Here is a 24,427-nt window from a genome sequence, read left to right as displayed (position 1 = left end):
TGGGCACCTCGTCCTCATGGAACCTGGAGCCCACTGCCCGGCCACCCCACTGCACCCGACGCTTCGCGCTGCCCAGCCAGCCAGCCAGCCAGCCAGCCAGCTACTACCAGGTAGACAGACAGCTTCAGTCCTGCTGGTGCCACATGCGCCCGCCCACCTCCACCCGTCGACCACCGACTGCCAGCCCGGCCTCCACTGACTGGTTTGGGTCAGCCTGAGTGCTTGCTCGCTTGCTACATGTACCTTTCCTTGGCTCGCCGTGCCACTCGTAGTCGGCTCGACTCAGCTCACGCATCCTCCTCCTCTCCCCCCCCGAAGCATCCATTCGCTCGTCTTCGCATGACTCTGCAACCAACGGCCACGGGCTGACACACGGGGTCAATCTGCCACCGCCATTCATCATGAGCACATAGGACGCTTGCAGGCTCGACGATCATCTCGCATCTTTCCGCCTCGGGAACTTGGGCCGCCGTCGAGGTGCCCAATTCCCCAGCGCTGCCCCCAACCTGGGATCTCTCCAATCCCGTCCCCACGCCCGCCCGTCGCTGGCAAAGCAACGCACGCTAGGCGGCGACAATCTTGCATCGACTGGAACAGCTCCTCCAAACGCACGCAGTCCTGCGACCTCGTCCGGCCCAGCGCTCGCAGCGTCACGGTCTTCCTCGTCACGTCGCGCCGTCGTTTGAGCTCGCTCGTCCGACACCTACCCGTTGCGTCGACGTCGACGCCGCCGCCCTGCGCGCTTCCTTCCAGCCTCCTCCACTTCTACCCTCCCTCGTCGCGGTCGATAACCACGCAGTGAGGCAGCCGAGCCGCCGTCCTCCCGGCCCCTTGCCGCCATGGATCCAGCCTGGCAGCAGTCATATCCCGACGCGGCTGCGGCCTCGCGACGACACAACGGCGGTTCTCAGATGCCGCGAGACTATGCCGGTCAGCCCGCGCCGCCAGCCGGCGCCGGCTACGGCTACGATCACGGCCAGTATCACGGCGGTGCGCCCGCCCACGCCGCCCCCCACGGCACCATGCATCACGTTGCCAACCCTGGTGTTTCGTCTCCTATGGCGCCCGGTCCTGCCATTCGCGACGGCAACGGCGACGTTGCCATGCATGATGCTCATGATGCCCATGCGGGCATCAAGTATCCTATGCGGCCGCATCATCAGACTCATATGTCGGGCAGTCGACCCCCGAACCTCCATTCGCCGCAGGAACAACCGCCGTCAGCTGCAGCCCAGAGGTACTCCCCCATGGACACCCTCTCGCCAAGCTCCCCATACGCTCCCAAGTCCAGCCAGTTTGGGAACCCTCCGTCACAGACACAGTCGCCAGGCGATTATCCTCATAGCCCTTACTTCCCAGGAAGGCAAGGGGGGCAACCGTTGCCCTCCATCACGGCGTTCGCCTCGTCGCATGATGGCTACCCTTCATCGGCCGTTGCTCACCTTGATGGTAGCTTCGCCAACGACAAGTCGTCCCCGCGACGCCAAAACCCCCCCGCTCCTAAGCCAGTGCCTGAGTTCAGGAAAGTAAGGGCTGCAACCGATTTGCATCCGAAAGGCAGCCGTCAGCCACCTTTTAGACGCGCGAATCCCGAAGGTGGATTCATCAGCGTAGGTACCGCTCTCTTCGACCTCGTCTTCCATGCTCACAAGCTTTATAGCCCCTGCAAGCGCTCACTGTCCATCTCCCTGCTACGTACCGCATTTGCAATCCAAGCTTCAAGTACGAGACGTCCCGAAACCCGCGCCGGGTGTTGACAAAGCCCAGCAAAGGTGTGAAGAACGATGGCTACGACAACGAAGACAGCGATTATATCCTTTATGTGAATGATATTCTGGGCTCCGAGGAGGCAGGCCACAAGTGCGTCAGGACAAAACCCCATCTACATGGACTGTGTGCTAATCTTGTGTCTTAGGAACCGCTATCTCATTTTGGATGTACTCGGGCAAGGCACGTTTGGACAGGTCGTGAAGTGTCAAAACCTCAAGACCCAGGAAGTCGTTGCGGTAAAGGTCATCAAAAACCGCACTGCCTACTTTAATCAAAGCATGATGGAGGTTTCGGTGCTCGACTTGGTGAGCTCTCGCTCGTTGTCTACCCAAAGGAAGGGGGGCTGACCATTTGGAACAGCTCAATACGAAGCTCGACAAGAATGACGACCATCATCTCTTGCGCCTCAAGGACACCTTCATTCATCGACAGCATCTTTGTCTCGTATTCGAACTGCTCAGCGTCAACCTCTACGAGCTCATCAAGCAGAACCAGTTCCGCGGCCTAAGCACGACACTGGTTCGAGTATTCGCCCAGCAGCTACTCAATGGCTTGGCCCTCCTGAATAAGGCGCGGCTGATTCACTGTGACCTGAAGCCTGAGAACATCCTGTTGAAGAACCTGGAAAGTCCCATCATCAAAATCATCGATTTTGGGTCAGCATGTGACGAGCGGCAGACTGTATACACGTACATCCAGTCACGATTCTACCGGTCGCCTGAAGTTCTACTTGGCCTTCCTTACTCGTCGGCTATTGACATGTGGTCCTTGGGCTGCATCGTCGTCGAGTTGTTCCTCGGCCTTCCGCTCTTCCCCGGATCGTCCGAGTACAATCAGGTGTCTCGCATCGTGGAGATGCTGGGCAACCCACAGAACTGGATGATGGAGATGGGAAAACAAGCCGGCGAGTTCTTCGAGAAGCGACAGGATGAATTTGGAAGACGCACGTACCAGTTGAAGAGTATGGAACAGTACGCCAGGGAGCACAATACTAAGGAGCAGCCCAGCAAAAAGTACTTTCAAGCAAGTACGCTACCGGAGATCATCAAGTCTTACCCCATGCCTCGCAAGAACATGAAGCAGAGCGAGATTGACCGCGGTAAGAAAGGAGACTTTTGTTGCCTCGGAGGTGCGAAAGCTGACATTGCCATGCAGAAATGAACAACCGAATTGCTTTCATTGACTTTGTTCGCGGCTTGCTCACAATAAATCCCTTGGAGAGATGGTCGCCCCAGCAGGCGAAGCTGCATCCCTTTATTACCCAGCAAAAGTTCACAGGACCGTTCGTTCCACCCATGAACCTGAAATCAAGCTCTCTCAACCGATCTCCCGCACCGGGAACGCAACAGCAGCAACAGGCTGAGGCCCTCAGCAAGCAGCGAGCACAAGCCGCGCTGGCCCAGGCGCAATCGGCGGCCCAAGGGGCTTACGCTTCTATGGCGGCCTCGCAGTACCCACCCTCGGCTCACCCTCAGCCGCCCATGTACGGTGCCAATCCTGTTTACAACCCAGCCGCGAGCCACGCCGGCATGGCCCCTCCCTATGGACCGCAGGCTGGCCAATACGGGCAAATGGTCATGCAACCCCCCCAGCAGATCCCTGCGCAATACGGGACCGTGTCGCAACCGAACGTGTACCAACAGGGAGGCATGAGGGCCAACAGACAGAGGGCATCCACAATGGAACAGCAGCAAAGCGGTATTCCGGCTGCCATCCAACGGGTCGCTAGCCACCTTGACCCAAGTCAGCCGATTCGGCTACAGCCTAGCCCGGCGTACTATCCGCCCCCTGGCGAAGGAATGCCTGGCATGGACACAACGCCCGGTAGGGCTGGCCGGAGAGGAAGCAGAGTCCAGCAAGGCGGTCGGGGGAATCGAGACTTTATTCGGAACCTCGAGGAACGGACCCTTGAAGAAGGTTTCATGGGTAATCAGAACCCTTGGCATTGAAATGGTCGAATGTGAATCGCTGGCATGCCACGCATACCAGATCGTTTATCTCTAAAGCAGCGGATTCAGCTTACGCAGCAAGATGCACTTAGCCGATACGACCTCGACCAGCAGTTGCCTTCATCCTGTCAACAGGCTTCAGTTTGGGAAGATGCGCCTGATTGTCTGCCCATCCGGCGGCCAGCTTGTAGGCAGCAGCTTCTCCTCGGATCGTCCATCAACTTCTACGGCTAGAAAGCCCATGAGGTTTGATAGGATCGACAATGAGGCGATGCCATAGGTGGCTGTAACGTTTACGATCATCCGGGACAGAACAACCTGGGTGGAAAGGGCTGGGGCATGATATGTACGAGTGAGGGGCTGAGAGGGGGTCGCCATGCGTACACGGGGTTTGCAGGTTTTAGGATCACTTTGTTTTCGTTGTACACGGGAAGGGCCTCGATGCGTTAGAGGACGTCGGCTCGAAACGCCTCGCACGGCCGGTCCCTGAGCAGTTTCCTTTCCATTGTCCTTTTTTCCTCAGGAACGCTCGTCACAGACGCTTGAATCTTTTCTTTTGCTTCTCGCCGTGACGCTGGAGATTGAGATAGATCTCAAAAGGGCGGCCGTCTGGAACGAAGTGGTGTGTTCGTGTCGGCGGGAGACATGAATGGCCAGTCGGTGCAGGAGTTGAGGCAGATGTAGATACGGTATCGTTGTGTTGCTCATACGGGGAAGGGCTGTTTGATTGTCCATGTATGAACATGATGACGGGGACCAGGGGACGGTTGCATAGCAGCAGAATGGTATGTGGCAATGGGTCCGACCGGAGATGGGCAGAAGCATTACGGCCAGCTTCTCATTGGTATACCTGAGGTAGTTCACGCCAAAGAAAGAAAGATCTTAACTGAGTCGACCCCTGATTCTTCGGCTCACTTTTCGAGAATGTTCAATTCTAGGGACTAAACCACAGAGATTGTCCTTTCCCACCCCTCCGGGCTGTCCTTGAAGGAGTACAATATGGCCACGAGCCTTTTCGCCTGAACGCCGTACGTTGACCGTTTCCCTCCTACGGCTCACCACTTGCAACCATGAAGCCTGAGATATGGAAAGAGTATTGTCGAGATACCCAAGCGCTGGGTACATCACGACCGATGGGTCGCCCGCCAAGGCTCAGCCCAAGGCCCATGCCGTTCTGCCCCGAGAAAACAACCCTTGCCATCTGGCACCAGCCATCCGCCGCATAAGACACGGCGACAAGGAGTCACAGGATTGTGAGAAAACGAGGGATAAAAACCAGCAGCTTATCTGCCGCCGCGTCCCCGACTCCGGCGGTTCCCAGCGATCAACCTGTCACTGTACAAGGGTTGCCGCGTGGAAGCTTTGGAGGACGATGATGCCATGTCCGTGTCCATGAGATCATCCCCGAACCCCAAGCGCCCGTCAACGACCTGGTCGCGCGTTGTGGCTCTCGTGGCGCGAGGTCCGTTGGGGGCATTCGCGGGTGGCGAGCTTGTAGTGGCGGGAGACGAATAGCCGCCCGGCTTTGCGTAGACTTTGAGAATCCTACCATCGGCCTGTTTGGCGCTGTCTGTCAGTACCTTATAGATTGCCAGGATCAAGGGAATTACAAGCGGGATGGGAGATGTACCGTTTTGTCGTTGAAGGTGTCGATGACGCGCTCGCCACCCTCGCGCGAGGAAAAAACCATTTCGGCTAGGACAAACGGATGCGTTTTCACGATGCTGCAGCTCACCATGTCGCCGCCGATGGGAGTCATGGCGCTCTCAATGTCCGCTGCTGACGTGCCGGGTGCAAAGTTTTGACCCATGACGGCGAAGGGGCCAGCCAGTCCGCGGATCGACATGCCCAAACCACCCGCCCTGCTCCGCGACGTCGATGCTGTGGCGGCGCTTCCATTGTTGACGATGTTAAGTTGGTCCACATCGGCTCGGTCCAGTGCTGAAGAGAGCTTCGACTTTCGCTGCTGAGCGGGAATCGTCTTCTTGTTAGGGGCGGCGCCGGGCCTCGTGATGCGGGATGCCAGTGACCCGGGTCGGGTATTGAGCGAGTCGTGCAGATCGTGCGTCCACTCGCCGTTCACGTCGCCCGCCGAGGGCATGCTCGACCTGCGCGAGGTCGCATCTCCGACGCGCTGCTTGTGAGGGCAACACTGATCAGCAGGAGGAGAGGCAAGAGGCGAGGGAGGAGATTTTGGGCAACGGAGGGGGACACGAGACGAACCTTCTTGACGACGCCAACACGGCTGGCAAGGGAGCCGCCAACGCCCGACGTAGCGCTTGCTCTGAGCTTGGAGGGCGCGCTCTGCCGGCGATCCCGGGAGAAGATCCGATCGGCGAGCGCCTCGTTCTTCTTGCGCTCGCGGGCTGTTTGACGCGAAAAAGCCGGGGGCGCGACGGTCAGCACGGAACAAACGCCTTCATCGCCGTGAGATCGCTGCGTTGGGTATCGTACCGTCGGTGATGAACTTTTGGAAATCGGGCGCGGTGGGCGCCATGGTCGCGAGCGAGTACGTGAGCGGAACCCGGGTATCGATGCAAGGATGATAGAGGCGGGGAGGTGAAGCCGCGCGGGGGGATAGGGGGAGAATATGCCGGTGTGGTCGAGGGCCGTCGAGATGCGGAATGTCACGCCGCGCGGGTTTGGTGGCGGCTTGTGCTCGACTTGGAGGTTTTAGGTGATGAGCAACCGTCGGCACCCAGCTGACAGCGCGCCTCGTAGTTAGCGCGCGCCCTGTTCTGGACCTGGAGCGACCGACCCCTGCATCATGGCTGATAAGATAAGGAATTTCTCAAAGACTTTGGAGAGCATCTATGAAGCACGCAAAATATGGCACTGTACTTATTCTCAGCGACAAACCGCTCCTCTCGCCATCACATCACTCAGCCTCTTTCGCGCCGTGTCGTACTGCTCGCCCTCACCAGCTGCCATGCCGGGCAGCTTCTTGGGCTGCGTCGCGTGTCTGCGCAGAACACTCCAAACAGCCTCTCTAGAGACACCGGCGGCCTTGCGACCAGCCCAGCTTCCGCTGCGCCCTGGCAGCCGGATTCGACCATACGGCACGTCCTCATCGCTTGCTGCCGCTGCCGCTGCCGTGCCCGCCCACCCTGTCGACTCTCCGCAAAGTTTGCGCACAGATACTGAAGATGCGACGGTTGTGCAGAAGAAGGAGCGCGCGCGGCTGCAGCGTGCTGTCAATAAGCATCTTGCGCACATGGAGGACCCCTGGAAAATAGCCCAGCATGTCGAGCAGACGCTGGCTAAAGACCGCTTCGACGAAGCGCTGCTCCTGACACAGCAGGCCAGCAAGGACCGACAGGTCGTCGTTGCTTGGAACCACCTGATATCGTATCTCTTGGAGAAGCAGCAGCTCAAAAAGGCCGTGAAGCTCTACAACGACGTAAGCCTCCGTACTGCCACACTCACTCAACCCCGAGATCGCTAATTCCAGAATAGATGAAGAAGCGCGCGCAGCTCCCCAACGTCCAGACCTTTACGATTCTGTTCCGTGGCTGTGCCAGGTCCCAGCATCCTAAGCTGGCCGTCGCCGAGGCGGTCAAGCACTATAACCTGCTCATGACGGACAAGCGTCTGCAGCCCAACTCGATACACCTCAACGCCGTGCTCAACGTTTGCGCCCGCGCCGGCGACCTCGACTCCATGTTCCTCATCGCCGACACCGTCAACGACTCAACACGTGCCCCAACCGCCTATACCTACACCACCATCCTCAACGCTCTGCGCCACCATGCGCTCGGCGAGATCAAGGATCTGCCCAAGGAGCAGCAGGCTGCCAACATTCAGCGCGCCGTTGACCGCTCCAAGGCCCTCTGGACTGAGGTTGTTGACAAGTGGAGGCAGGGCCGGCTCGCCATTGATGAGGAGCTCGTCTGCGCCCTGGGCCGTGTCCTCCTCATGTCTCCGAATCGTGAGGTCAAGCGAGAGGTGCTTGACCTGCTGCAGCAGACCATGAACATCCCCGACCTCACGAAGGCGCTCGCCGCAGCCGATGAGAAAATTCAGGACCCGGAAATGCGCGACATCGCCGTTTCAAGCGCCTCCAAGCGCCCCTCAGCCTCCAAGGCCGTCTACACCGTGCCTGGGCGCAACACTCTCGCCCTTGTCCTCACCACGCTGGCCTCCTCCAAACTCACCACGGCCGGCATCAAGTATTGGAACCTCATGGTCCGCCACTATGGCATCGTTCCAGACAGGGACAACTGGTTGCGCATGTTCGGCATGCTCAAGGTGGCCAAGGCCAGCGCGCACGCCGCCGCCATCCTCGCCATCATACCCGACGAGTACCTGGATCCCAAGCCCTATCGTATCGCCATGGAGACATGCATCCGCGACAACATCAACCCCAATGCCATGCAGAACGCCACTTCCGTTCTAGCCTCCATGTTGGGACGCCTCCAGCCAGCCCCTGACATCCACACCTTGCGCCTCTACCTGCGCGTCGCCCTCGTCAGCCATTTCCACCTTCGCGCCCAAGCCCAGAACGGTGACGATGCCGCTGCCAAACGCCAATACGGCACGCAGATCACCACCGCCCTCGCGCGCCTTTGGGAGCCTTACAAGCAGGTCCACTATTATTACTTCAAGGCTCAGCCCCGTGCTGCTGCCGACGCTGCTACCGCCGCCGCCACATCTGCCACCGAGAAGAAACAAGACACTTTCTACAATGACAAGCGAGAGGTCATCGCCCTCGCCCGACTTATGTTCAGTGCTTTTAACAAGGTCATCAACGAGAACATGCTTCCAGAAAAGGATCTGCGCGACCTGCGACCCGTCGGAGCTAAGATCAACCGCGAGATTCAGGCGTTCTACTCCACTGGTGAGCAGTTCGAACCAAAGCTCGCCTCTTCGAAGAAGAACCAGCAATCTGTTGAGGACGATGAGGCAGACGATAATGCCAAGTACGGCTTCCGGCCAGGCGGTGATTTTATTTGGGATACCACCAAACCCCCTCAATCGCTGCGCAAAGCTAGTTCTCGCGGTTGATGGGCTGCGCTTGCATAACGGGAATTTCTTTTTTCGGTTCTCATGTTCATAGAAAATGTACTTTAGTTTCCAGGTGTAGCCTTGTACGATATCTGAGTATGCGCATGGCTACTCATGCGTTTGAAGTGGGCTACCCGTACTCTCGACTCTAACACTACTTCGTGTTGGCCCAACAAGGAAAGCTGGAAGCAATAAAATCTCCACGACACTTCAGGTGCATAGGTCCAGTATCCTGTGCAATACGAGCTGCTCCTGTTGAATAAGGGCTTTCGTGATCTCCACCATAGAACATAGAATGCGTGTCTCACGACTGGACCTCTGTCCTCCGTCAATTTGCCTTCTCAATCACGGGTACCCGTCTAGCAGAGGCCATGATGGCCAGAAATGTCGGTACTGCTCTCGATGCGTCTTGATTTTGCAGCAATCTCGACGGGAACCATGTCGGGGTTGTCCGACCCAGATGTGCGGGATTCACCGTCCCCAGAATCGAGAGACATCTGGCGGCGGCCGGTTCCAAATGTCACAGTCTTGCAGAGGGATTGCTGCTCGCTCACTCCGCGACCCACGCTGCCGTTCGGGCCCTTTGGAGAAGACGCCATCCGACCAAACTTGCTGACAAGTTCAGACACAGATGGGGCCCTTTGATGCTCATGGCAGGCGCTCGATGTGCTATCATGGCTGCGGGCTTTCTGCAGGCCGGCCAGATCGGTTTCGGTCAGACCATCGGAGCTGTCGGAAACATCACGCACTCGGCCTATGACCAAGGACGATGGATGCTTCGGACCCTCCTCTTGCGAGCTGTCCTCCTCCTTGGGGGTTTGCCAACAGAAAATGTTGGGGACAATCTTATCCGTGCGAAAGTGTAAATGGGGCTTCTCGTCCTCAAACGCAGCCGGAAAGGTGCCAGGGATGGAGTCAGCGACCGCGTAAGGCTCATCGGCTGTGAGCGATTCTGTTTCGCAGTTTGCATCTTTGACGAAAGGCTCGCCTTTATCAGCAGCATCGCGTTGACCTTGCGTTGAAAAATTTTGGGTTTCGTCTCTCTGGTTGTCAGGAATAGGCGCCGTAGTACCCCCAGCGAGGCTCGACAAGGACCCTGAAACTGACTCGCACTTATCAAGCGCCGGAACCTCTTGCTTTATAGCAGAAGACTGGTCTTTGGCAGCCTTGGTCCCAGAAAGGGCCCGGTTTAGAATATTGTCAATGTGAAAATCGGAGAGAGGGCTCCCAGCCACATTGCTTGTGCTTTTAGAAGAGTATGGCGAGCCCGTCTTGAGCTCACCAACAGTAGGTTGCGTGCGGACCGGAGGGATGGTGACAAACTGTGGGAGTCTGTATCTTGGCTGAAAGTTGCTTCGGGCGTAGTAAGGGGGTGGGCGGGTGCTGCAAACGCCGTCGCCGTCGCCGATTGCCCCTACTTGCTTCTCAGGCAGCCGAGTTGTGCCGTATTTTACATTGATATCCTCAACCGCTTTTTCGAGGGATGTTCGGAAAGTTGAAGACCGGTGCAGGCCATCACTCGGCAGTTCGGAGAGAACATCCAATCGGGGAGGGGCCTCGGCAAAAGTTGGCACATCAGCTAGTTTCATGGTCGTTTCATTTGAAGTTCCCGACAACCGTGGCTGCTTCCCGATTCCCGCCTCATCACTGTCCGTCAGTAGCTTGTCACGAGAGCAGCGAGTCTTGACTGTTTGGAAGGCGCTTGTCAGACTTCTGCGGCGCCGCACCACACCTGGAGAGCCTGTCGGAGGAGACTAGTTAGCGGATGGGCTGGACCACAACGGTGCCATGGTCGAATAACCCTACATGACTTCGTATCTGGCGATGGCGACGCCTTGCGGTGGCCGTCGACACCCAGAGGGTCGGGCCGGTCCTGGGCGCAGGTGGCTCCATTTGCCTTCGTGTGATGGCCCTTGGGAGGGCGGGTAGTTGAGAACCAGCGACGAGCCGGGGGCTTTGGAGGAACGTCGTTGACAGGCCGGACAGGGTTGGACGGGCCACGGGATCGCGTCTTCCACAGCCGCTAACTGGTGACGCGAGAGGCCTCTGGCTTCGTCTTGGCCGTTTCTGGCTTGGAACGTGTCTTGTTGAACAACATGCTGTCGTAGTCATGTGCGGAAACAAGACGTGAGATATGGTGTCTAAGGTCGACAATAGAACGACTCTTCAGCTCAACGACGCACCAGGGGAACTGATGCAACGGCGGGGTGTGCCTGATGATGGACCTGGAATGAAGGCTCATGCATGCAAAAGAGTATGAAAGCGGCTGTGGCTCTGCTCGGGTGTGTTCAGCATCGCGAGGTGGGTAGCTGGGACAGCCGCTGGCCGACGGGTGCTTTGTCGGGTAGTTGCTTCGGCTGGATTTGACGGCGGGAAAGAAGAGAGGAGGTTCTGGCCGGTGTGATGAAGCCTAGGTGCCAGCTTCCCATGCATCTTACGTACGGATGGCATGTTGGCGCTCGAAGCAGTTGACTACAACCCCCCCGAGCCTTCTGCTGTCACTCGAATAGAGGTCTGAGGCCTCGCATTTTATGTGCGGTTGGACCTGCTCCTTGTTTGCGTGCAGGTGTTGTGCGGCAGCGACGATGGTGCGGCAATCTCATTGCTGTACGAGGTACTACGTTAGTACCTGTTGACAGCCTCTCTGATGGCATTGAGGCCAGTGACTGATCACTGCACCCCGTGACAGTCGATTCGTGACAATGTGAACTTCTCAAGTTGCCCTTGTAAACACACGACGTATCGAGTAGTTGCGCTTTGCATACTGACTATGTGCAAAGGCGTGGATTTCTAGATGGCTTTTGTGCTGCACAGTGACTGCACAACGTGGTTCTCATGTGCTGCATAAACTTGTTGGTGCGACGAAGTATCCATACTAGTGGGATATACTTGGGTTCCTAGCGGGCTGTGTTGATCTAACACCACAGGGGCGCCTTCCAAGGTGCTGGTACCTAGGTAGGTAGGTACCGCAGGTAACATGGAAGGTCGAGTACTGGTGCTGGCGCTAGCCATGCAAGTACTAATGCACCAAGGCCAACACTTTAACAACGGGCGCGTCGCGACCCACACGACGCGTGACGCCAGGTACTCTGCCTTAACGCGACTTGCACACGGCGTTCAGACTACGGCTTGCAAGTGTGCTCGTCGCAACGGACAGCCAAACCCTCCGCCATCCACCACTCCCTACACTATTCCCCCGCTTGGCACCCGGCGCTGCCTTCATGATTCCCGGATAACCACCACTTGCACCATGCCCAAGGTCAATTACAGGGCCAAGCTCGCAGAGCTTGCCGCTCTGCGACAGTCCGGCAAGAAGGCCTTTGATTCGTACCAAGTCGAGGACACCGACGCCCTTTACGATGAAGTGGATGAAGCCGGCTACAAGAAGATTGTCCGTGACAGGCTGAACGAAGACGACTTTGTAGTGGACGACAACGGCGAGGGCTATGCCGACGATGGCCGGGAAGAATGGGATCGTGTTCGCCAGTACGACTCGGACAGCGAGACGGATCAGCTGCCTGCTCGTGGAAGGCCGAGCAAAGCCTGTCGGTAGCTCTCTTCGTCGCCTGCCCGACTTCCTGCTGACAACTTGCATAGCCAAAAAGAGCCGCGATGACGACCTGGCCAAGCGGGATGCCAACGATCGAAACATCAGCGAGTACTTCACCAAAGGAGCTGGCAAGCTGCAGCCCAAGCCTAGGGTTGCCAAGACCAAGGCAGACACAGACTTCCTCGCAGGTCTCCTCGACGAAGTCGACGCCAACATACCTCCACCCGAGCCTAGGCAGACAAAACCCGAGAGGTCGGGGGACCGTCGCAAGTCTCGCGCTTTGTCGCCTGTGGCTGAGCCGACCTTGAAAAAGCAGAAACGACTCGACACCCGGCTGCCCTCCTCCCCACTGCCTCCTAATCTGAACGACGATGATGGCTTCATGCCAAGCATGGATGATGAGCCCATGAGTACAGACAATGTTCCCATGAGTGACCCTGCGCCATCATCTCCTGCAGCCAAAGTAGCTGAGCGAAAGGCCCAGCTCAAGCAGGAGCCTCAGGATGACGACGACGAGGACATGATGGAGGTGGCCCATGCCGGCGCTGTCAAGTCTGCAAGCGTTAACATGGCAGGGGCTCGGCCCGTCAAGAAATTGCTCAAGCCTGAGCCGTATCCTTCGCCGGCAAGCTCGTCGCCTTCGAAGGCTGCCGCCGACGTTGTGGATTCATCTTCCTGGAACGATCTCACGGAAAAGCTCAACGTTGTTAGCAGCTCGCCCACCGACACTCGGGGAATCGGCAAAATTGACCACAACGATGCGATTGAAGCAGACGGAAGCCTCAATTTCTTTTGGACAGACTATACCGAGATCAACGGGAGCCTGTGCCTATTCGGCAAAGTCCTGAACAAGAAGACCAGATCCTATGTCAGCTGCTTTGTCAAAGTCGACAACATCCTGCGGAAGCTTTACTTCCTGCCCCGCCAATCTCGCCTGAAAAATGGGCAAGACACTGGCGAAGAGGTCGGCATGATGGACGTATACGAGGAGGTCGATGCCCTCATGACCAAGATGAGGGTTGACATGTACAAGATCAAGCAATGCACTCGCAAGTACGCTTTTGAAATGCCTGGCATCCCCAAAGAGGCTCAGTACATGAAGCTTCTCTATGGGTACACAAGTAGGACATTGCCTCGGCCCGCTCTCTTTTGCCCTTTGCTAACCACGTGTCTAGAGCCCGAGATCCAATCGAACCAGTCTGGCGAGACCTTTTCACACGTATTTGGCACCAACACGGCCCTATTTGAGCAATTTGTTCTCTGGAAAAATATCATGGGACCTTGCTGGCTCAAAATTCAAGATGCCGACTTCGGCGCCATCAAGAATGCTTCCCATTGCAAACTTGAGGTTCTCGCGGAGCACCCTAACATGGTTTCTACAATCAGCGACTCTGACAACCTGGACGCTCCACCGCTGACCCTGATGAGCATCGCTCTTCGGACGGCTTTTAATGCAAAGGAGAACAAGCAGGAGATTCTCGCCATCAGTGCACGGATCTACGACAAAGTTCTCCTTAGCGACACCACGCCCGCGGAAAAGATGCCGTGTCGTACTTTTACGGCTATCAGGCCGCACGGCCAGGGTTTTCCACTCGGTTTCGAGCAACTTGCTCTGAAAAGGAACAGGGGCCTTATCAAATTGCAGAAGACGGAGTCCGATATTCTGAGCTTTTTCCTCGCTCAGGTTGACGTTGCCGACCCCGACGTGATTCTTGGTCACCAACTGGAGGGCGTTGACTACAGCGTCCTCCTGAATCGCCTTCATGAGAGGAAAATCAACCAGTGGTCGAGACTTGGGCGATTTAGAAGGACGCAGTGGCCAGCTTCCATCACGAAGGTCGGCGGTAATGTTTTTGCAGAACGTCAAATCATGGCCGGTCGGTTGCTTTGCGATCTCGCCAACGATGCTGGCAGATCGGCCATGTACAAATGCCAGACGTGGAGCTTGACAGAAATGTGCAGTCTCTACCTACCTGGAGACAACAGGCGACGAGACATCGACAACGAAGTCGCTCTCAGGACATGGGCCAAGGAGAAACAAGGCCTGATGGACTACGTTACCCACATGGAAGCAGACACTCATTATATAGCTGCCTTGGCCCTCGGTGTCCAGCTTCTGCCCCTCACTAAGGTCCTTACCAACCTGGCAGGCAATTCTTGGGCCCGTACCTTGACAGGCACCAGAGCTGAGCGAAATGAGTTCATTCTGCTTCACGAATTTCACCGAAACAAATACATTTGTCCGGACAAGCAGACATTTCGCGGCCGACAAAAGGTTGAGGAAGAGAATCGCGACGAAGACGGCGGAGAGGGCAAGAAGAAGGACAAGTACAAGGGTGGCCTCGTCTTTGAACCCGAAAAGGGCCTGTACGACAAGTTTGTGCTCGTCATGGACTTCAACTCGCTTTACCCATCTATCATCCAGGAGTTCAACATTTGCTTTACTACAGTGGACCGCACTGCATCGGTATGGGCCTAATGACAACTTTCTCTCGAGGAACTTCACTAACTGAAGCTACAGGTTGGTGACGACGATGCTGTTCCCGAAGTGCCCGTGAACCAGGAACAGGGCATTCTACCTAGGCTGATTGCAACTTTAGTTGGTCGTCGTCGCCAAGTCAAGTCACTCATGAAGGACAAAGGCGCCACGCCCGAACAGCTCGCGACTTGGGATATTAAGCAACTGGCCTTGAAGCTCACCGCCAACTCCATGTACGGTTGCTTGGGCTACACCAAGTCTCGATTTTATGCGCGGCCTTTGGCAGTCCTCACAACCTATAAGGGCCGTGAGATTCTTCGCAGCACCAAGGAACTTGCCGAAAGCAAGTCCCTTCAAGTTATTTACGGTGACACCGACTCGGTAATGATCAACGCCAACGTCGACAGCATTGCCGACGCGTTCAAGGTCGGCAACGAGTTCAAGAAAGCAGTCAACGACCAGTATAGACTCCTAGAGATCGACATCGACAACGTCTTTCGGCGCATCCTACTTCAAGCGAAGAAGAAGTATGCTGCCATCAATCTGGTTGAGAAAGACGGCAAGTACATTGAAAAGATGGAGGTCAAAGGACTGGATATGCGGCGTCGCGAATACTGCGCTCTATCCAAGGAGATCTCAAAACACCTCCTGGACGAGATACTTTCTGGGGACGAGGCCGAGGTGGCTGTGGCGCGCATCCATGACTACCTGCGTGACATCGCCAGCAAGATGCGTGAGCAGGTCATTCCGACGCCGAAGTACATCATATATACGCAGCTTGGCAAGGCTCCCGGCGATTATCCCAACGCCGATTCAATGCCGCAGGTGCAAGTCGCTCTCCGCGATATCGCTCGTGGCAAGACGGTCCGCAAGGGCGACGTCGTCTCGTACATCATCACGGGCGACCCTCAGAGCTCTGAACCGGCTCCAAAGCGGGCATATTCACCAGCTGACCTCAAGTCCGACTCAACGTTACAGCCCGATGTAGAGTGGTATCTGGGAAAGCAGATATTCCCTCCCGTCGAACGTCTATGCGCCAACATTGTTGGCACGTCCACATCCCAACTCGCCGAGCAGCTTGGTCTAGACATCCGCCGATACAGCTCGAACCAGACACACAATGGCGGTACCAGCAACGACATGGAGATCCATCCCCTTGAGTCCCAGATCCCGGACGAGGTGCGATTTAGTGACTGCTCGAGACTAGCTTTGCGGTGCCGCAAGTGCAAGACGAGCTCAACCTTCGAGGGTCTCGTCACGTCCCCCGATCGCGTGTCCGCTTCCGGCCTCGTCTGCGCGGCCTGTGGCTCTGTCATTCCTCCGTTGTCCATTGTGGCGCAGGTTGAGCATGCGATCCGCACCCAAACCTCTCGCTACTATGAGGGCTGGCTCGTCTGTGACGAGGCCCAGTGCGGCAACCGTACCCGTCAAATGAGCGTATACGGCACCCGCTGCCTCGGTCCCAAGGGCCTCGCCCGGGATTGCCTTGGACGCATGCGATATGAGTACACCGAGAAGGCCATTTACAACCAACTCGTCTACTTTGCCAGCCTTTGGGATGTTGACAAAGCTCGTGCCAAGGCCGACGATGCCAACAACGACCTGTCTATAAAGGATCGCGAGAACATCCGAGCGCTAGCCGAGCACAACCGAAAGCGTTTTGGAACAGTCAAGAGCGTGGTGGACAAGTACCTGGACAAGTGTGGGCGACAGTGGGTGGCCATGGACACGCTCTTTGCGAAGCTGGGCTTCAATCAGTTGCTAGTTGCGGGCGCCTCATGACCGAGACCCGGGGCCGGGATCTTGTTGACCGTCGTGTTGAAGTGAGGTCATGAGAAGTAGCGTATTCTCATAACGTGGGTCTTAAACTTGTTTGTGGAACTCTGGCAAGATGGCCAGCTTGTTGCGTAGCATCGAAAGGGTTTTTGGCGTTTAGGAGGGCATCTGGGTACATAATGTGCTTTTCGAGATGAGCAAATACGACTGTAGTCAAACGCATTCTTGCCAGAACTAGTTCCGCCGTGACAACATTTGGTTCGTGGAATGCAAGCCGGCTCCATGTTCTCAAGCGGCCATTTTGCCCGGGCACTTCTCACGTCGCAGATTATTTTGCAGAACAAGTATGTATTTCCGCCAACTCGTGAAGCGGCCGAATGCTCCCTGGAATTAGATGATTGTACAGTAAAAATAGCAAGACCGCGTTCTCGCAAAAGCCAACCCCGTCCGACTCCAGTCCTTCCACCCTGAATACATCATCGAGTTGACTGCGGCTCAAGCGTCCGACGTTGGCGACCGCCGGCCGCTTGCTGTGCTGTGCAGGCAACTCCGGTCAAGTGGGAGGGAAACATCAGACGTGGAAATCGTTCGGGGTCTCGTTTGCCTGGTCGTCCCCGGCCTCTCGGAAGCGAATCCTGCGCAGGAGACCAGCTTCGCCTTTTCACCATTCCCTCTCCTCTCACCCCCCATCCCATTCTGACGTCGCGGCATGCCTCTGAGGACTTGCCCTTGTCGCCTAGGCCATGCTTTCGAGGCGGTATAGATAAGCCAAGTTAGGCCCCCATCTCGCCAAATATTTCCGATCATGTCGGACTGTTTAGACGCGGCGATAAATAAGACGGCAGTCGAATGAAGTAATGAACACACTGAAGAAAGGAATCTCCACGTCCGGAACCACGGACCCTCCCCCCGCGTTGGGAGGCTGCGTCTCTGTCTGCCTGGTCAAATGGTCTATGAGCGAGGAGGTATCATCGATTCGAAACGCGCGTGCAACTTTTTGGAGGATGCGTCGCATGAAAGCCTGGAAATGCAAAAATGACAACAGAAGACAACCCCACCCAGTCTATCATCCGAAATGCAAGACGCTGAATGTAAGAAATGCCTTTATTCATTCTCCTTCTTATCGCTGTCGGGGACAGCCTTGGCTAAGGAAGGAGAAGGTCCTGCAGATGGGGGTGAGGCTGGGTGCTCGGTCTCCATGTTTGCCAGCAGGCTGTAGAAGGGCAGTTAGCGCTGAGGTCTATATGAATACAGCAAGAGAGTCACGTACCTAAATGCGTTGGAATTGGACGTGCTGTCCCGGTTGGGGGGTGTGCCCGTTCGGGAGGAAGCTCCAGAGTCCTCGCCGGGGCGACCCAGAGAGCCACCTGGACCAAGACGACGACCGCTGTTGCTACGCGACGAGAACATCGAGGTGGGGCCAAGGGTGACGTTTTGGCTGGCTATCCGGCTTGCGGAGCCCTTAAGACGCCGCAGGTCGTCCATACCAACCTGATTGCTCGTCTGCTGGGCGTAGCCTGCAGAGAAGTTGCGGGCATCGCCCCGGCCAACCGGCGGGCGACCACCACCCCGTTGATTGCTTCGAGCAGCTTCTTGGGCCTTGGCGGCTTGTGCAGCCTCCGCCTAATTAGGTTGACAGGTCAGCATCCCGCTTCTTAAGCGTCATTTGCCGTTGACTTTGACTTACCTCTGCGCGGACCTCTTCCAGAGTCTTAGGTCCCTTGTTTGCCTCCTTTGAGTGCCAGTTCGCCTTTCGCAGATCCAACACGTCCATGAGCATGAACTTGAGTCTGCTTGGAAGGTCGGGCAGATCCATCATTGTCTGGATGCGCTGGAAGTAGGCGTCCATCATGGGGCGGCCCTTCTCGGTTTGATCCAGGTTGGCACCGATGGTGCGGAGCAGTTTGCTGAGTGACTCGATCTCGGCCTCGTCAGGAATGCCCTTGTAGTCGACCAGCCTATGAACACATTCGTGCATGATGCGTTCAGTAAGCATGCCAAGCTTGTACAGCTCACCAATGAACTGGACCAGACCAAGGCCACGTCGCTTCGCGGCGGCGGCAATGTAGTACTCATCCGACATCAAGGCTGCCTCACCGGGCTTCGCCTCCGCACCTTTCTCTCCGACCTCCTCGGATTCCTTCTGCTCAGGCAGGTTGGTCGTCCAGCCGCGCTCGAATTCTTCCTGACACCTGTTCAAAAGGTATTTGCGGAACAGGTGGCCGCCACTAACGACATTGCCGTTCTTGTCCTTGATCCGCTCGTCGCGAACCTCGGGACTCATAGTCTCCAACATGCGCTTGCAGAATTTGGCATACATTGATGCCCAGTGGGCCTCGTCAGTGGCCTTCTCAAAGGTAAGCTGGATGACCTGGCGGAGGGTGCGGCCGTCGGACTCATCCTTGGACTGCGAGGCAATCTCAAGAATCTGGTCGGCGATTCGGTCGAACTTCTCAGGTGTCATCTTGTTTAGTGCCGCCTTGACCTTCCTCTGGACCATCTCAGGGTCCAAGTAACCGCTGGGAGTACCTTGCGCCGTGGGCTTGCCGATGCTAGTAGGCTTCCAGCCGCCAGCAGAAACCGTGATGGGCTTGATTTCTTGCCCGGCAGTCAAAGGCATGGTCTTAGCAGCCTGGGCTTCCTTGACACCACCGTGATCGTTACGCCGGCTACCACGAGTAGAGCGGCTGGACTGGCGAGGAGAGTTGGGCATGTTCCGCGCATTGGACTGCGATGAGGTTCGCGACATCGGAGCGGTAGGGAACGCGCCGGAGCGGGCACTGAACGATCCGATCGAGTTGATCGGAGGGCGGGGCATGGTGCCGCTGGCCATGGCCAGTCGTTCCGAGGACGTAGTGCCAGGGGGCAGGGTGCGGCCTCCCATGGGAGCGTTGAAAGTGCCCATGTTGAAGGCGCCACCACCGGCGCCGCGCGAATTGACTCTGGGGCCAGGTGTTTGAGCACGCGAACGACCGTCGCTGTCTCCAATGAGCGACTTCACCTGCTGGTGGAACTCAAGCGATGGCTGCTCCGTGAAGACCTTCTGGAACTGCAGCAAAAAGTTGGCGTCGTACTTGAAGGTCTTGCCCTTTTTGGTCACAGCAGCGTTGAGAGCAGGGTTTGGCGAGCTGATGCCCTCGGGATAAATATCCTGGTCCATGACCTGCAAGAAACGCGCCGACTTCAGAGACTGGAGGGCGGCACTCGGCTGCGGCGGCTCAACGGGCTTGGTGTTCAGTGGCGCGAGGTTCAGAGCTGCAGGCTTGGATCCGCGCTTCTCAGCGCTGGGCTTCTGGGAAGCATCAGCAGCCGCGTCGCCCTCGATCTTCATGTCGGCAAGCTTGTCGGTGACGGTATCCACATTGGACGGCTCGGCCTCCTTGCCAGAGCGCAGCTGAGCCAAGGCGTCGGCGACGGACACGGACTTGCCGGACGCCTCGGCCTCCTTCTGCTTCCGCTCCTTCTCCTCTTCGAGGCGCTCCATCTCGCGCTCCTGCTCGCGGAGTCTGCGGTCCTCGTCGGCAGCATTGACCTTGCGGTTCTCTTCTTCCTCCTTCTTGGCTGCAGCCTTCTCGATTTCGCGCCGTTTTCGGTGCTCCTCCTCTTCCTTCTCGCGCCTGGCATCAGCCTCTTCCATTTCGCGGATCATTCGCTCAATCTCGTCCTCCTCGGGATCGGCACTCTTGGAAGGCTCGACAGGCTTGGCCTCGTCAGCCTTCTTGGGCTCGTCGGCTTTCTTGGGCGCATCGGTCTTCTCTGGCTCCTCGACCTTGGGCTCCTCGACCTTCGCTTCAGAAGCAGAAGCGTCGGCCTTGGCCGATTCGACAGCCGGAGCCGGGGCCTCTGCTTCAGGGGACGACTTTGTGGCGGTAGCAACGGGTTCCTCCTTGGCCTTGCTCTCGGCGGAGGAGGCTTGAGTGGCCTGCTTAATCTTCTCCTTCAGTTCGTCCTGAATCTCCTTTGCTGTCTTCGGGGTAGCTTGGCTGTCGGTGCGAACATGGGAGGGAGTCAAGGACTTGGGAGGTGGCGTCGGAGTGGAAGCCACAACGGGCGGCGTCTTAGACTGCTGAACGCTGGGAGCAGGGGAAGCAGGCTGCTTGAAGGCGGATGTGTCCACGACCTCACCAGCAGCGTTCTTGATCTGGATCGCAGCGCTCTTCCGTCCAGGCTTCACGAAGTTTTTCGCGGCAGGGTTGGGCTGCGCATTCTGGGGCTGCGGGGTGGAGGACACAATGACCGGCTGGTTCTGATGGTTGGCACTCGAGGGCCGCTCCGGTTGCGAAGGGCTGCGCGACATGCTGTGAGCCTGGGGGTGGTACGGTGGGGGAGCGTACTGCTGGCCGTAACCTGGAGAGTTAGTCTGGGGAGGCGCCATGTACGGCATGTTGTTATAGCCGTAGGGCATGGACATGGGCCGGCCATATTGGTCCATCTGCTGAGGAGGGTAGCCAAAGCTCTGGGTCTTCATGGTCAGCAAAAATTCAAATGCTCCGTTCTCCGGAGAAAGATCAATAGAAGGGGGTTGCTTTTCATTTGCGACGAACGGACGGCGAGGCTCTTGTCCTTGACAGCCAGGCTTCGAAGCGCCGCTGGATACCACACGCATGCCGCCCATGATTTGCTCGCGCCACATCTGATCCGCACGTTGACTGTAGCGGCGTGGATGAAGGCTGACGGCGGTCCCATGAAGCTCACGCGCAGAGTCCGGCTGGCGTCCCGGGTGATATGGCTTATCGTGCTCACGACGTGCCTTGTTCTTCTTGTGGGGCTTCAAATGCAGCTTGCTGGAGGAAGCAATGGGGAGGGGGGGATGTACTTGTTGATGCTGAGGCGCCATCGGTGGCGGATAGTGGTATTGGGGCGGAGTCTGCATCGACATGTTGGGCTGCATGTTGGCAGGCGCCATGTTCGGCGTGTTCGGCATCGAAGGCACGAGGGCCGGGCTCCGGTTCGGCTGAGGAGAATTCGGGTACGGCATGTTTCGGGGCTGCGGCTGGAAGGACGGGGGCATGCCACGGCCTTGGCCGGGGCCGTTGCGAAACTGGTTGTTGGGTGGGTAGCCCATCTGGTTGTTGTACGAGTTGCCATGCGGGTTGAAGCCACCTCGGCCACGGCCACCCTGAGGTGGGAAGTTGCCACGGTTGGGAGCGCCAGGGTTGTCGCTCTGGACGGAGTGACCCGACTCACGTCGGAAGTGGGCGCCGTGCTGCGCGCCCATGGCACTGGGGTTCGGAGGGACAGAGCCCTGTCTCATGTGGCGCTGCAGACGAGAAATCAAGTCAACAGTGCACAAGGTGAGTGAAGATACCAAAGGAGAAGCAGTCCTTACCTCGCCATCGCTACCGAGACTTCCAAATGTCATTGGGCCACTGGGCTGCTGGAGACCAGAGGGAGGTCGGCCTCCGCTTGCAGAGGGCTGGGGGATGGGCGACGGTGAGTGCGCGGGAGATGGCACACGCGCGTTGCCGCCGGGAATGGGGATCGGAGCGGACGATCCAGTCTGCGGGGTGCTGTGGGCCATGGCAGGCGAATCGAAGCCGAACTGGATGCCAGGCTTGGCACCGCCGACGGGACCGCCGTTGGCAGCATAGCTGCTGGGGCCGTTGGCAGCCATGGTGACGGAGCTCTTGCGGGAGTGGTCCGAGGCGGACCCGTTCGCGGCGGTGATGCCGCGAGCGACAGCAGGGACTGCGGGAGCGACGGCTGGCTTGCCGTTCACAGGAGATGGCGAAGCTGCCTTGGCATTCTGCGCCGAAGAGGCAGAAGAAGAGCCAACCACGACAGCGGGTTGGGAACCGGGGGCGACTACGGGCGCCGGTGCAGCAGACTTCTTGGGCGCACCTGCAGCGGAGGCATAAGAAGTCGCCGTGGTCGCAGAGGTGTTGGTCGCCGGGATCGGGTTCTGCTGATTCGCAGGCGACGTCATAAGGGAGAAGGCGTTCGCGATGCGAGAAGTCGTCGAAGTTGAGGGGGAAAAGAAGTTGATGCAGACAAGACGCGAGTGTGTATTGGGTGGTTTTTAAAGGTCGGTCGAGGGCGTGAAAGACCGACGGTTGACCTGAAAAAAACGATGCGGTAGCGAATCCGGGCGCTGTCACAGACTCTCGCGAAACGACAGGAACGCGCGACTAAAGGCGGTAGAGACTCGACAAGGGGGCGGGCTTGAGGTCGAGGACCAAGCTGCCTTTGTTTCCTTTCCGTTCTGATGAAGGAGCGGAAGGGGTCGGCCGAGGGCGAGGATCGCAGGCGCTGTGGGAACAGGCGGCGACCGAGGCGTGACGGCGGACGGGAGGAGGGGAGAAGGAAAATGAGCAGAGGAGAAACGAGTCTTCTGGCACAGCCGGCGCAGAAGAAATTCCAATGCCGATGGAGGGGAGAATGGGTCGGGTGAAGGAGAATTCCACCGGACCAAGGTGTTGATTTGGAGTTGGTGAGGGTTTGGGAGGAGGTCCAGCAAGAAAATTTTGGGCAGCAGGAATATGAATGGGAGGATGGGCGGAAGGGGAAGGGCCGGGGGCGTGTGTGTCCGGGCGGCCCCCCCCCCTGTCAGCGAAACCCACCCACATCTCCCACGCCTACTACAGCCCGCCCGCCCGCCCACGCACGCACGCACTCACTCACTCTCTACCTGCGGTACCCGCTGCCCACGCCCAGCGCGGAGGGCCAGCAGGAAGGCCACTGGATGGACGGAGGTACCTTGCCAACCCCAGCGACCGTGTTTGTCAGGCGCGCGAGGCGCACCGTGCGCAGGCCAAAGTTTTGCACAGGCTAAAAGTAGTGACCGACGGTCAAACTCTACAGTTGCTACGGGAGCAGGCGCATCGCGCCGCACCGTGTGGGAAGCGCTGATGAAGGGTAGACAGAGCATCCACTGTTCGCAACGCAGCGCGCCGCACGCCCTGAGCAGCATTGTTAGAAATAGGATGGCCATTGATCCCAAGGCATCACGGCACGGCGCGACTTGCAACCTGCTTTGAAGCAACAGCGCGAGGTTCAATTGTCCCCTTTTTCCCTTTTAACCTCCATTCACGGACACCTCTTGTCCGCGCCGTAGCCGTGGGTGGGACGGCGCATCGGCGCCCGTAGGGGTAAAGACGTGGGAGAGGGAAACGAAGGGGAGGTGGGAGAAAGAAAAAAAAAAGCTCGGTGCCCGGTGGAGCTTAGCATCAGAAGCAGCAGCAGCTTGTCTCCAAAAAATGGGGAGCGATGTGATGAGGCTACGGCGGGCCAAGCGCGCCACCTGCTGCGCGGGTATCGAAATTTGGATTGGGGATCCGGATTCGAATTCCAGGGCGATGTCGCGCGCGCGAGCTGCCGCTGGAGACCGGAGTGTGCGTGTCGCGACGAGCCGGGCTCACGACCGAGGTCACCCATCCTTCAGTACCAAAGGTGAGTCAGGCCATCTTGGGTCAAAGGTACTTAAAACTGAGGTGCTACCGACACCACGGATGGAGCACGGGGAGTCACATACCTCAATCTAAAGTACCTAGGTAGGCAGGTTGCTCTTTGAATCTTTGCAATGGGTGACTGGAAACCAGCCTGTCAGCCGCATGGAAAGAAGGCCCACGGGTGCCTTTCTCTCTCTCGCTCTCTTCTCTTGCACAGCGCCCGCAAGGCAGCAGCCACAGCTGTCGCAGCCCAGGTGCAGGTCGCCGCCAGCGGCCGCGGCCCCGTCGTGGCGCGTTTGCGACACTTTTTTTTTTTTTCGACAAACAGGGCACGTTGAGCCGCGGACAGACAGACAGCTCACGTCTTTGACTGTACAGTGCTGCACTATAATGTACCGCGCCAGAGTTTACTTGACTTGTACAGCCCGCATGTGTCGCTGTCGGCCACGTTGTACGTACGAAGCAGGCAAGGTATGTAGTAGTTGCAAGGAAGGGTAACACGCAACAGTGC

The 24,427-nt window shown here is 57.6% G+C and overlaps 6 protein-coding genes across 6 annotated transcripts; 3 read left to right on the top strand and 3 right to left on the bottom strand.

Moving 5' to 3' along the window:
* Positions 1 to 261: 261 nt before the first annotated feature.
* Positions 262 to 4,615, top strand: YAK1 (Dual-specificity kinase). Its single transcript, XM_047989033.1, has 5 exons — positions 262 to 1,610; positions 1,661 to 1,860; positions 1,916 to 2,075; positions 2,131 to 2,869; positions 2,926 to 4,615. Exons 1-5 carry the CDS (start codon positions 840 to 842, stop codon positions 3,717 to 3,719), a joined length of 2,664 nt encoding a protein of 887 aa, XP_047845032.1. The 5' UTR covers positions 262 to 839; the 3' UTR covers positions 3,720 to 4,615.
* Positions 4,615 to 6,402, bottom strand: JDV02_007530 (uncharacterized protein). The gene is made up of 4 exons (XM_047989032.1): positions 6,174 to 6,402; positions 5,943 to 6,085; positions 5,350 to 5,853; positions 4,615 to 5,275 (listed from the first exon to the last, which is right to left on the bottom strand). The coding sequence occupies exons 1-4, from the start codon at positions 6,214 to 6,216 to the stop codon at positions 5,003 to 5,005; spliced, it is 963 nt and encodes a 320-aa protein (XP_047845031.1). The 5' UTR covers positions 6,217 to 6,402; the 3' UTR covers positions 4,615 to 5,002.
* A 153-nt stretch (positions 6,403 to 6,555) lies between these two features.
* On the top strand, positions 6,556 to 9,022 carry JDV02_007529 (uncharacterized protein). Its single transcript, XM_047989031.1, has 2 exons — positions 6,556 to 7,119; positions 7,176 to 9,022. Exons 1-2 carry the CDS (start codon positions 6,649 to 6,651, stop codon positions 8,721 to 8,723), a joined length of 2,019 nt encoding a protein of 672 aa, XP_047845030.1. The 5' UTR covers positions 6,556 to 6,648; the 3' UTR covers positions 8,724 to 9,022.
* Positions 8,789 to 10,765, bottom strand: JDV02_007528 (uncharacterized protein). The gene is made up of 2 exons (XM_047989030.1): positions 10,530 to 10,765; positions 8,789 to 10,464 (listed from the first exon to the last, which is right to left on the bottom strand). The coding sequence occupies exon 2, from the start codon at positions 10,310 to 10,312 to the stop codon at positions 9,083 to 9,085; it is 1,230 nt and encodes a 409-aa protein (XP_047845029.1). The 5' UTR covers positions 10,313 to 10,464; positions 10,530 to 10,765; the 3' UTR covers positions 8,789 to 9,082.
* Positions 10,766 to 11,866: 1,101 nt separating this feature from the next.
* On the top strand, positions 11,867 to 16,758 carry POL1 (DNA-directed DNA polymerase). The gene is made up of 4 exons (XM_047989029.1): positions 11,867 to 12,268; positions 12,321 to 13,394; positions 13,449 to 14,740; positions 14,795 to 16,758. Exons 1-4 carry the CDS (start codon positions 11,974 to 11,976, stop codon positions 16,532 to 16,534), a joined length of 4,401 nt encoding a protein of 1,466 aa, XP_047845028.1. The 5' UTR covers positions 11,867 to 11,973; the 3' UTR covers positions 16,535 to 16,758.
* Positions 16,759 to 16,822: 64 nt separating this feature from the next.
* On the bottom strand, positions 16,823 to 22,976 carry JDV02_007526 (uncharacterized protein). Its single transcript, XM_047989028.1, has 4 exons — positions 21,858 to 22,976; positions 18,216 to 21,788; positions 17,799 to 18,151; positions 16,823 to 17,741 (listed from the first exon to the last, which is right to left on the bottom strand). Exons 1-4 carry the CDS (start codon positions 22,452 to 22,454, stop codon positions 17,633 to 17,635), a joined length of 4,632 nt encoding a protein of 1,543 aa, XP_047845027.1. The 5' UTR covers positions 22,455 to 22,976; the 3' UTR covers positions 16,823 to 17,632.
* Positions 22,977 to 24,427: the final 1,451 nt, after the last annotated feature.

This window comes from Purpureocillium takamizusanense, chromosome 7 (genome assembly GCF_022605165.1).
Source record: "Purpureocillium takamizusanense chromosome 7, complete sequence".
NCBI classification, from domain to species: Eukaryota; Fungi; Ascomycota; class Sordariomycetes; order Hypocreales; family Ophiocordycipitaceae; genus Purpureocillium; species Purpureocillium takamizusanense.
Note: the sequence above shows the minus strand (reverse complement) of the source record. Positions and strands in the feature narration are given on the sequence as shown.

Coding starts and splice junctions, on each gene's coding strand:
- JDV02_007530 (XM_047989032.1), bottom strand. CDS start 6,216: ATGGCGCCCACCGCGCCCGATTTCCAAAAGTTCATCACCGACG. Junction 6,086..6,173: donor CCAAAAGTTCATCACCGACG/GTACGATACCCA, acceptor CGCGTCAAACAG/CCCGCGAGCGCAAGAAGAAC. Junction 5,854..5,942: donor GTGTTGGCGTCGTCAAGAAG/GTTCGTCTCGTG, acceptor CCTCACAAGCAG/CGCGTCGGAGATGCGACCTC.
- YAK1 (XM_047989033.1), top strand. CDS start 840: ATGGATCCAGCCTGGCAGCAGTCATATCCCGACGCGGCTGCGGCCTCG. Junction 1,861..1,915: donor TCCGAGGAGGCAGGCCACAA/GTGCGTCAGGAC, acceptor CTTGTGTCTTAG/GAACCGCTATCTCATTTTGG. Junction 2,076..2,130: donor AGGTTTCGGTGCTCGACTTG/GTGAGCTCTCGC, acceptor CATTTGGAACAG/CTCAATACGAAGCTCGACAA.
- JDV02_007529 (XM_047989031.1), top strand. CDS start 6,649: ATGCCGGGCAGCTTCTTGGGCTGCGTCGCGTGTCTGCGCAGAACACTC. Junction 7,120..7,175: donor CCGTGAAGCTCTACAACGAC/GTAAGCCTCCGT, acceptor ATTCCAGAATAG/ATGAAGAAGCGCGCGCAGCT.
- JDV02_007526 (XM_047989028.1), bottom strand. CDS start 22,454: ATGACGTCGCCTGCGAATCAGCAGAACCCGATCCCGGCGACCAACACC. Junction 18,152..18,215: donor TGGAAGAGGTCCGCGCAGAG/GTAAGTCAAAGT, acceptor CAACCTAATTAG/GCGGAGGCTGCACAAGCCGC. Junction 17,742..17,798: donor TCCAATTCCAACGCATTTAG/GTACGTGACTCT, acceptor GCCCTTCTACAG/CCTGCTGGCAAACATGGAGA.
- JDV02_007528 (XM_047989030.1), bottom strand. CDS start 10,312: ATGAAACTAGCTGATGTGCCAACTTTTGCCGAGGCCCCTCCCCGATTG.
- POL1 (XM_047989029.1), top strand. CDS start 11,974: ATGCCCAAGGTCAATTACAGGGCCAAGCTCGCAGAGCTTGCCGCTCTG. Junction 12,269..12,320: donor TGGAAGGCCGAGCAAAGCCT/GTCGGTAGCTCT, acceptor CAACTTGCATAG/CCAAAAAGAGCCGCGATGAC. Junction 13,395..13,448: donor GCTTCTCTATGGGTACACAA/GTAGGACATTGC, acceptor CCACGTGTCTAG/AGCCCGAGATCCAATCGAAC.